This window comes from Cylas formicarius, unplaced genomic scaffold (genome assembly GCF_029955315.1).
Source record: "Cylas formicarius isolate icCylForm1 unplaced genomic scaffold, icCylForm1.1 PGA_scaffold_2__14_contigs__length_35257938, whole genome shotgun sequence".
NCBI lineage: Eukaryota > Metazoa > Arthropoda > Insecta > Coleoptera > Brentidae > Cylas > Cylas formicarius.
Window position 1 is genome coordinate 14,703,288 of NW_026844319.1, and position 12,356 is coordinate 14,715,643.

General features: G+C 32.9%; 1 protein-coding gene across 6 annotated transcripts in view; it reads right to left on the reverse strand.

The window, feature by feature from the left end:
* The window catches only part of LOC132698194 (paired box protein Pax-5), a 259,029-nt gene that overhangs the window by 83,052 nt on the left and 163,621 nt on the right, over positions 1–12,356 (reverse strand). For all 6 annotated transcript variants that reach the window (XM_060664133.1, XM_060664135.1, XM_060664132.1 and 3 more), the window contains one exon: positions 243–408. In XM_060664133.1, the coding sequence (XP_060520116.1) occupies positions 243–408 (166 nt within the window). The remainder of the gene's footprint in view (positions 1–242; positions 409–12,356) is intronic.

The window sequence follows — 12,356 nt, forward strand, 5'->3', positions numbered from 1 at the left end:
CATCAAGCGCAATTCAATTATTGCCGTATATTAGCCCGAAATAACGTCACAAAAGGGGTTTCGCCGTATACGTCTCTCCCGGGACCCGCCTGGCATTTATCCTTGGAGAGTTATCAGGATAATAACTCCAAGTCGGGTCGGATTACCCAACGAGGGGTTGTTACGTAAAACAGCCGTGCCTAGACGCGGTGACGAGGGGAACGAGAGGGGTTGACATTTAGGATGATTTTTTGTAGGTTTACCTAGACAAGATTTTGGAGACGCAGCCGTGGGACACCCTCAGCTGCCTAGAAATATCACAGGGCCGGACTCCGTTGTGGGCGAGTTCAACGATCCGCTGCCGAACTACGTCCGGAAGTGGCCGACCGTTGACGAATACTCCGCCCAATTGGTTGACGCCACCGTGACCTATAAACAAAAATGATTTCCTAAGCGAAATTATGCCAAAAAAATGGTTTATCCTTCTATACAAAACCGGAACAGATTTTATTTATTTTGTAGTATGAAGTTCTATCTTCACATTCATCATCTTGTGTATGTATGTACATAAAAGACAAAACAAAATAAAACGACCTAAGTAATGTTAACATAAAATATTTCTTCTATATTATTGCTAGATTTACCGACGTTCAGCTTACTAAGTACTTTTTTTTGCAACATATTAATTTCCTGTTTTACATTATATGGCAATCTAAGGTAACTAACTAATCCATCCTTATACCGTTTTGCTAATTTTATTTTATCCTATATATACTTCATGTTCTTAATAACTAAATTAACTAAATACAATGATTTTCCTTTAGCGATATCCTTGTTCAAATTATTAATGTTTTCTCCATTAAAATTTTTGGCCAACCATTGAGGTAATCCAACCAGAAGACCACTTTCAAGTTCCACGTACAATTTCTTATCGAACGGTGTTGTTCTTTAACTATAAGCCAGTATTTTGTTTTAGTCACCAACCTTCCTAGATTTTGCCAACTGACATATTCGTTAAGAAACAAGATTGCTTTCGTAATCTCGTCGCTGCGCGAGGTGACGGCTCCGCGCTACGCAGTCTATTTCAAATAAGCCGATTCTCACTCACTCTGTATGATGAACGAAAACCGCAAGTAGAAAATTGTAGCTCTCGGCACAGTTTACGATACCGATTAAATCAAATTATCTCACCTTTTACCGTTTTTTATTTACAACCAATAATTTATCCACAATTTTCAGGATCTTTTTGAATTTTTGGTCCAAAACAACACACCCTGTATATAATTTAGAAAATGTTCGAAGTAGAGGTCATCGCGTCTCGACTGGGCCCGACAAATAGTGATTTTGGATATTTTCAAATATCTCGAATAGCGTATGTGATAGACGAAAACCATTAATACAAAAATTGTAGCTCTTGATGCGGCCTATAATATCGTTGGAACCAATTAGCCACTGTTTCTACAAATTTTGATTTACGGCAAATAATTTACTGTGGAAGACAACAATTTTCAGGGATTTTTACATTTTCGTCTATCATTGAAAAACGAGAGTGAAATTTCAACTATTTGTGCAAGTATAGCAATGCGACAAGCACGAAACACGCAAAGCACAAAAACAAAACTTCACTCGGTTCTTTGTGTACCTTAGTTGATACATCCGCAACTATCAGTTGAAGTCAAAAGTGCAACTTCGATCCAGTTATTTAAATCTCTTTTAAACAAATAACCCCTAAGTCGAGAAAGATCAAAAACGCATGATCTTCTAGTTAATAGTATACTAATACTAATAAATGTATCAGTTTATTTTTCTACTGACATCGAAATAAAACAAAAAAAAATCTTTTTCATTCGTTACTGTTATATTTTTTATTATTTTTCAATTACGATAGAAAATAAATGTTTTATTTTATGGTTTTATTTATTAGCAAATGATAACCTTCTTGTAAATATTTCTTCCTAAAAGATAATATAACTTAATGTATATTTAATAATATAGTTTTTATTACTATTATTTTATTTTTCTCTTTTCTTGGCTCAATTATATAAAACTAGTGAATTGCTCCATTGACATTTGTTTAGGTTCATTTATCGATAACGAACGAACGATAACCAATTACTAAACATTTCTCTCAAGCATCTTTTGGTTTATTTTATTGAAACGTTTCTAGTTTTTAATTTTTCTTGTTTATTTTGTAAGGTGAAAATAGCTATACCATAACTCAAATTGAATTGATGGTTAAACTTGATTGTTATTACATTAATAATATTGGTCGCCTTGATGATCAATTAATTAATATCATTAAGTTATGGACATTGGTCTAGATTACAATATATTCAACGCGAAACCGTTAAAACGCCCGAAGTGACCGAAAAAACAAACACGCAATTACCCGGAAGCATTCCGAACCGGAACATTTGGGTTAACGTTATTAGTTGAGCAATTTTCGGGAATAAAAAAAAAGCAACATTAAGGAAATTATGTGATAGAAAATGCTGATGAAATGCTAGCTTCAGTATATCCGGTATCTGCGACGCTTGCATAAAAACTTTATATATATAACAACTCTGTGCTTTGCGTCCAGTTCTCCTTGTAGCGGGTTAAAGAAAACCTCGTAGTTCTGTTTGCAAAATAAAAAGTGTTTTTTAAAAACGAGATCCTTCGTTAGAAAACCTTAACTGGCGCAGTCGTGACGGATTTGGGGTAGTTTTCGGTCAAAGCCACGTCATCGGGACGATTTGATCGCGAAACGTGGGTTTCAACCCTTAGACTCCAAAACGAACCAGTGATAGACTGTCTGACAAACCCAACGTGATTGAGTTCGACTGAGGGCAAGGAAGGCAAGAAATCACCCCCGCAAGCAGTGCTACGCAAGGAAAATTCCAATAGGAAGAATAGGCTGACGACTAAGAGAAATCAAGGTTAGTGCCCAAAATTCCTATTGTTCTCCTTTCATCTTCCCTGGTTAGGACGGTGGAAATAATTTTAAGGATTCTTAGGTTTAAGTTCAATTTTAAGAAATTTCAAAATCAATTAAATTTGTGAACGAAGATAAAGACGTCGACAATTTAAGTGCGTTTTTTACTTCGTTAAATTTAGTGGAAAAGAAAGTAGAGAATAGTCAAATCAATTTGAAAATGAATTCTAATCAATCGTCGAATTCAGGTGTAAATTACACTTTGTTAAAAATGTTTATAGATAGTATTCTGCCATATAATGGTGATTCCAACACTTTAAATAGTTTTCTATCAGCTGGAGATTTCCTTTTTGATACATATGGTCAAGGAAACGACGAAATTTTAAAACAATATTTGTTAAGAACTATAAGAATGAAACTTGTTGATCGCGCACAAATTCTAGTAGGCTGTAGAATGGAGTTAGTAACGTGGGACAATATTAAAGTAGCTTTGTTAAATTGTTTTGGCGATAGACGAAATTTAGAATGTTTAGAACAGGATTTGTTTATGGCCACCCCCTTTAAAAATGAACATCCTTTAGATTTTGGGAAAAGATTACAAGTTTTAAGAAGTATCCTTGCTCAAAAAATTAATGCATTTCCTGCCGATACTATGGATAATGCAAGCAAAGTAATTCATTTACGTCAATACGATCAAATTTGTTTAAGGACGTTTATTAGAGGATTACCAGGACAATTACAAAGTATTATAAGACTTAAAAATCCGAGCTGTATAGAATTAGCTATGACCCAAATTATTGAAGAGGAAAATTTTCAATATACACAAAATATCTTCAGAACTCCAATTCAATCAAAAGTTTTACCTAATACTTCTATCGAACCCGTTAAACAATTTTCACAAAATCCAAATTATTTTAGTAACCAAAATTTTAATTATGTACAACCGATTCGCCCTACAAATTATTTTCAAAACAATAATCACCATAATCAAAATTTTAGAATTAGGCATGATCAAAATCAGTTTACTCCCCAGACTAATAGTTTTCCCAGAGGTCCAATTAATATGCCTCAACCACGCGAAGTTCCAAGAAATTTTCCTACAAATAGGCAAGTTTTTGGCCCACCTAAAAACGTATTTAAACCGACAGGTCAGATACCTAACAATAAACCCGAACCTATGTCAACAAGAACAAACTATACTATACCACGTCAAAATAATCAAATTAACCATTTCAAACCTACTGGCCCTAGAAATTTTATTTCGCAAGAATTATACCAAATCGACGAAAGTAACGCGGTACAAACAGATGAAACATCTGCGGTATTTCAAAATGAAAATATTCACCAAGACGAATACTCTGAAATTGAATTTTCAAATCAATCTGAATACTTTAATGACACTCAAAATTTTGACGAACACCCTGAAATTGAAAATCAAATCTCTCAAAATTTTACAATAACGAGCCAATGCGACTCAACGAAATGACATTAGAAATGTATACCGAAATTAATAATAGTTTACCGTACATCCAGATTAAAGAACCCGCAATTAAACTTTTAATTGATACTGGTTGTTTTCACTCGATTCTTCGACCTTCCATTGCAGAAAAATTTTATTATGAAAAAATATATCATTCCCCAACTATTATTAAAACAGGAACTGGTGAAAAGGAAACTCTATTTAAAGCAGATATTCCGGCTTTCCCAGAATTAAAGGCTAATACCAACCTATCTTTTATCCTTTTTGACTTTCATAAATTCTTTGACGGTATAATAGGATTAAACGACCTAAAACGTTTTAATTTTTCTATCGATCTTGTTAATAAACAATTAAGGAATAATACAACTAATATACCAATTTTATTTAGACAACCACAAAACGAAGTATATTGTATTACTGTGAATGCACACGAAATTGTTAACGTAAGAATTCCAGTAACACAAAACAATGATGTTATTATTCCCGAGCAAGTCATTGAAGGTCTCTATTTTCCAGAAACACTTACTACTGCAAAAAACGGTTTTGCGCAAACAGAAGTTTTTAATTACACTGAGAAAAATATAACGTTAAATTTCCCACAACCTCTAAAAGTTTTATCTTTTCCGGACTTTCATAAAGAAAATTTTGAACTTTTTAATTTAGAACACATCTTACCAAAACATAAAGAACAATTTAGTAAATGCGACATTTCCAAAATAATTCGTTGCGAACATTTAAATTTAGAAGAAAAATCTGCTATAATAAGGCTTTGTAAAGAATATAACGATATTTTCCATCATGAAAACAAAAAGTTAACGTTCACCAATAAAATCAAACATTGTATAAGAACAACGGATGAATTGCCTGTATACACTAAATCATATAGATACCCCTTTATCCATAAAGAGGAAGTTCAACGGCAAATTAATAAAATGTTAGACGACGGCATCATTAGACATAGCCAAAGCCCTTGGAGCAGCCCCATTTGGGTAGTCTCGAAGAAACCTGACGCCAGCGGCAAGCAGAAATGGAGGATTGTCTGTGACTTTCGTAAGGTAAATGAGAAAACGATAGACGACCGCTATCCATTGCCTAATATAAATGATATACTCGATAAATTGGGACGGTGTAATTATTTTTCAACTATCGATCTTTCATCTGGTTTTCATCAGATCGAAATGGATCCGGAATCAATTGAAAAAACAGCTTTTAGTGTCGAGAATGGTCATTTTGAGTTTGTTAGAATGCCTTTCGGATTGAAAAATGCCCCCGCGACATTTCAGCGCGTCATGGATAATGTTTTGCGTGATGTACAGGGAAAGGTTTGTCTAGTATACATGGACGATATCATAGTATTTTCGTCATCCCTAGAAGAACACATCAAACATCTTAAACTTGTTTTCCAAAAACTGCGACAAGCTAGACTAAAAATTCAACTAGATAAAACGGAATTCCTACGAACCGAAGTAGAATTTTTGGGTCACATAATAACAAAAAACGGAATTAAACCGAATCCCAAGAAAATTATTGCAATCCAGAAATTTCCTGTACCGAAAACAGCAAAAGACATAAAATCTTTTCTAGGCCTTCTAGGATACTATAGAAGATTTATTAACGGATTTGCAAAACTCACCAAGCCATTCACAAATTGCCTAAAGAAAGGAGCGACCATCAAACACACGCCAGAATTTCTAGAAGCATTCGATCTTTGTAAAAATATCTTGTGCAATGATCCAATACTACAATATCCAGATTTCGAAAAACCTTTTATATTGACAACGGACGCCTCTAATGTTTCTATAGGAGCGGTTCTCAGCCAAGGAAAAATTGGTAGTGATCTTCCCATAGCCTTTGCCTCTAGGACATTGAACCCGGCTGAAAGCAATTACTCAACCATAGAGAAAGAATTATTAGCAATCGTGTGGTCAACAAAATATTTCCGACCATATTTATTTGGCCGAAAATTTGTGATAGTTACCGATCACAAACCTCTACAATACCTGTTTAATATGAAAGAACCAAATTCCAGATTGCTAAGATGGCGACTAAAACTGGAAGAGTTTGATTACATAGTTCATTATAGGAAGGGCAAACTGAACACTAACGCTGATGCCCTATCACGCATCGAACTAAATATGATAGATAAAGAGTCACTTTTCGGAAATCCTGGAGATATTAATGAAGATATCGATAAATACATACGTGAAGAAGATCAAAATATAAGCCTTGAACAATTGGAACAAATTGAAGACGTGTTTAACCCTCTAGAAAATGTAAACACTCCAAAAATTAATATCATCTCGGACATTCAAATTAAACCGCCAAATATTCCTAATACTGGTAAGACAGTACACTCAGCAGCTGAAGATCCAATATTAAATATACCAATTACCGAAAATATTTTAAATACTTACTCTAATCAAATAATATTTAACCAAAAAACAAACGGTCGTTATCACGTGATTAGGAGTTACCCATTCCAAAATAAATCTAGATTTTCTGTTTATTTAAGTCAAAACTATCAAAATGAAATAATTAAATTCTTTTTAGATTATTTGGATCCAACAAAAATGTACTGCCTTTATGTACAAAACACCGAAATAGATTTAAATCGAGAACTATCTGTTTTGTTACCAAATACATTTAAAAACCGTGCTTACAAATTGGTAATATCGAAAACTCTTTTAACTGACGTCACTGACAGGACAAAACAAAAAGACCTAATTGCATATCATCATGAAAAAACCTGTCATCGAGGAATTAATGAAAGCCTAATAGCATTAAAAAGGCTCTATTATTGGCCAAATATGAAAACTGATTTAACTGAATATATTAATAATTGTGACACGTGCCAACAAACAAAATATGATCGACATCCACCAAAATTAAAGTTTATGTTGACACCGACCCCTTCTGAACCATTAGAATCCATCCATATGGATACTTTTCAAATATGTAACGTAAAATTTCTTACAATTATAGACGTATTTTCACGGTACGCCCAAGCTTATCCGTTAGAACCCGCTTGCACAGCAATTGCTATCTTAGACGGTTTAGCGACCTTTATAAGTCATCACGGCCTACCTCAACAAATAACGTGTGATAATGGTACGGAATTTAAAACGTCTTTGCTTTTAGATTTCTGTAAATTGCATAAAATTGCAATTCATTTTACAACTCCCGGCAATTCTAATAGTAATAGTCCAATAGAGAGATTTCACTCTACTCTTGTTGAATTATATAGGGTACTAAAATTAAAAGAACCTAAAGAAGCCCCTAAAAATTTAATAAAATACGCCATTATAGGTTATAATTCATCAATGCATAGCGTAACAAAACAAAAACCTTTTGACGTTATTAATGGAAAAGTAAACGGTTTAGATCCCTTTGATTTAACGGATGAAATCATTGTAAATAATTATATCACAGATAGACGTGAAAGACTAAAAACTATCTATCAACAAATTTACGAAACATCGTTAGAAACAAAAATACGTTTAAATGAAAAACAAAACGAAAAACGAGAAAATCCACCTGAAATGAAACAAAATACAAAGGTTTACGTTACTGACAAAACAGCAAAACGTAGTAAGGACAAACCCCGAAGAAAACCTGTTATTATAGATCAAGATATTGGGAATAAAATTATTACAAAAAATAAAAAAATAATTCATAAATCTCAGATCCAAAAACCTAAAGCTTTTTCTTCTTCGCAGGTTAATGAACCGGACAACGCTGTTCCTTCTTGCAGCTACGCTGTTATTAGTGATAGCGAATAATGATATTGAAGTTATCCCAATTAAAACACCACTTCTCCCCTTCCGCTTAGGAAATGCTCGAATAATTCAACATCAACATACATTTTTGCATTTTGTAGAAACATCTCAACTTTTTAATCAATTACGTAATTTAGAATACGCTTACGCTGTAATCTCAAAATCATTAAACTATACAAATAAACATAATTATCAGAATGTACACTATATTAATGGAAATAATTTACTTAATAATGTTCGATATTTAATTACTCAAGTAAAATTTAAACTTGGTAACATAAAACCTAATAACCGTACAAAAAGAGGTTTAATAAATGTTGTAGGTAAATTATCGAAATGGCTTTTTGGCACTCTCGATTCAGAGGATGGACAAAAATACGATAAAATTATCACAGAACTTGTGCGTAGTAAACATTCATCTGACATCCAACTAAAAAAAGCAAACCTCGTTGATTCAACAGCTGATTGACAACTATAATGATACTATAACACTTCTACAGAAAAATCAAGAAGCTATTAAAAAACATATAGACATTTTTGAATATAATTCAAATAAAACTATTACTGACATAACTACTTTCATTAAAGCTCAAAATACACTAATGCAAATTATTCTAAATTGCCAAAGTTTTATAACTTTTTTGGATAATTTAGAAAATGCCATTGCATTTGCAAAATTAAACACATTACATCCTGTAGTAATATCGGCGGCTGAATTAGAACAAATAATTTTTAAATTGGCTGTTCTCTATGGTGATAATCAAATTCTAATTTTTGAAAATCAAAATAATTATTATCAGTTAGCAAACTTACAAGTTAAATTTACAAAAGATAAAATAATTTTTGCCGTCCATATTCCGATTTTTCTTAAAGATATTTTTGAAATATTCCACCTGTTCCCAGTACCTGTGAATCACTCCTTAATTATACCTAATTCACCCTACCTAATATTGGGCACTGACATGCAACAATATCAAGAATCAGTCTGCCCAATCATTGAAGACACCTACGTTTGCGAAAATCAACTTACCCAGCCCATCGGTGATTGTGTGACAACCCTCATTAAATATGCCGAAAACAAAAATTGCCACGTAGTCAATGTAAATGTTTCAACGCATATAATACGACCAATCACTAGTAGATTTGTTTTGATAATACCATCGGAACAGAAACTTAAATTACAAATGAATTGTCAAAACAAAGAAATAGCTTTTATTGAAGAAGCCTGCCTAATCAATGTTCCATATAATTGTGGTATAAGTACCCAAAATACCGAGCTTTGGAATAAAGAAGAAATTTTTAAAGCAAACCCATTCTCACTGCCACCCATTAAAATTGAAAATATGGAACATCACGATGTGAAGTACCAGCCACTCCAACTACAATCGATTGATCTCAATACGATCAAAAAACTACGAGAAGCTGCGAAATCATCGATCCCCGACATTGGTTATGAAATTCATCCAGTCACTTGGAGTCTCGCCACTTCAACAGGAATGATGTTTATTTTAATCTTGTTAATAGTTATAGCATGGAAAATCTACAAGAGCCATTTGCTGCAAGATTCCAAGAAAACCAAGAACGACCAGTCTTCCGAAAACAACCCTTCGTCCCTGTTGTTTTCCACTTCGGAGGGAGGAATTATGTGATAGAAAATGCTGATGAAATGCTAGCTTCAGTATATCCGGTATCTGCGACGCTTGCATAAAAACTTTATATATATAACAACTCTGTGCTTTGCGTCCAGTTCTCCTTGTAGCGGGTTAAAGAAAACCTCGTAGTTCTGTTTGCAAAATAAAAAGTGTTTTTTAAAAACGAGATCCTTCGTTAGAAAACCTTAACTAGGAGCGCGATGAAAGTTTTAGGTGATGCAAAAAAATTGTAAGCAGTTAACGATTGAAACGAAGATACCGAGAATCAATTTTATAATCAACAAAAACGTTTTTTAAATGACGATACATACTAAGTCAAGCATAATAAAAAATCAGCCAGGTTGTAATTTTTCAGGAACTTTTTAGTAAATGAATTTGCAGATAAGACTTCCACAAACTATTTCTACATTCACGCTCTGCTCGAGACCAAAGAACAATTGTTACGATCTTAGTTATTTATCTTCCAATTCTTATTAATTCTTGTGATTGTTTTCTATTTTATATATGCGAAATAAATATGTATTATCAGAAATAAATCAATAATTAATATATAATAATACTTACTTATGTTATTTTTTATTATTTTTTTTTATAATATTAATAAATATACTTTTTATTTGACAATATAAAATGCAAATAACAAAAACATTGCAAAATAAAAAAAAATGCTGTTTTTGAGCAATCGTATCTCATTAAGTAACGAAAGTTTTTTGACAGGTTATCAAATAATTATATACGTTATTTTAAAAAGAACTTCAATCTATCAAGCTAAGTAATTGGGCTCAAAATAAATTTAATAGGGGTGAGTTATTAAGATCTAGTTGATCATATACCCCTGATCTTTTGATTTTATTTGTAGGACTTTTATTATTTTTAATTGAACTGTTAGTTTGAAAAGCTATTTTTCGATTATGTTTCTTAAGAAGTTGGATATTTTGCACTGAAGTTTCCCAAATATGTTACAATATTACATTTACATATTTTTAAATAATTGATATTAGTTTTTCTCTAGACTTTTGTCTATGATGTTTGGCAGATAACCATTATTTAAAGCTATACTACTGTGAAAAGATGGTTATTTATGTGACAATTGTTATGTTGACAAGTGTTATTAAATTGTTCTATTGTAATTATCGTAAATGTTTAAATTAAAGATTACGGACTTTGTGAATATATAGATGGATTTGGTTAGTTAGTTTATTAAAGTTACTTACCTATAAAGGCGGTCATAGTTACAATATTTTCAACTGTTTTCCGTAGCTGATATATTGTTTTTCTAGTAGATTAAATTGGCAAAAAAATCAAACTTCTTATCGTGTTATGGAAAATGATTGTATGCTTAGGAGATATTTGGATTTAAATTAAAATAAGAAAAACACAGTGCGTCTGCAAATTCTGCCACCTAACGCAGTAGTTACGAGCCGAATTTCTTACATCTTCTTAGGGCACGATATGACAACAAAATCGGATTTGATATGAACAATGATACTAAATTATGCTCTTTATTTTCAGCATAATCATTCGGAATTGGTTATGGCCGACTGCATAATATTATGACTATCAATAATAAACGCGTGTTCGGCGCTAGCAATTCGCCAAACGTCTCCATGACAATATCTCCCGTGCCGGGTTCAAAATCCAATTAATTACTGGGGCGCAGTCTCCCTACTAATTGGCGGAACCGCAACTTTAGATGACGTAAGCAGCACGCCGACGTTTCGGGCATCGAATGATAAATGGGCGGACCTTTTGCTCCATTAGCAGACCGCGGGACTAGTTAAAACGAGTTAAAAGACGTTTGTCCCGTCATGTTGGACTTGGCCTGGTGTTATTTTTCATTCCTTTTTCGCGTCCAAACGATTTTTAAGGGTGAGTTTTGTCTCGTTTTGTCGTTGGACGGTATACAGAAAACTAAAAAGTGACCCAGACTGCCTCTAATTTTCAAAAAATACCCTATTCCGGAAATATTTCCTTTAAATTTTGTTCATTAGAATATTCGAGAAATTCGAAATTGATATTGCATTTCAGATTATTTTAAACATTGATGGATACTAATATTCAAATATTCCGTTACCCGTTTGTCGCTGAGTGCAGATATTTTTAATAATAATTGCATATTTAATAATCATTGTGTGTAGCTATTTAGTACTATTAGTTGTGTATGTAATCTAAAGGTTCTGTGAGCCCCCCCCAATGTTAACATTATAGAGAAATATTCTAGTTATATTAGTTATATTGGTAAAATGATGTCTCAATCTATTCTTTTATTTTCTATATATTCTCAGAGGAAAATTTCAACGGATTCTTGCAATAGCAATAGAATATCTAAAATATTGCGGATAGTTCGAGGATGTAGTTAATAGTATATTATGCAACCAGTGTAAACGGCATTGGAGTCACGTCAGTTACTTGGCACCAGCGGTGCGAGTGACTTAAAAAGTTTTCCAAACATGTTGCATACTATAATTTTCTATGACCATTAGTTTTTCGTTCAATTTTTGCAAAACAACACTAATACAAGACGACAGAATAAGCATGCCTCAATTCCTCAAGAT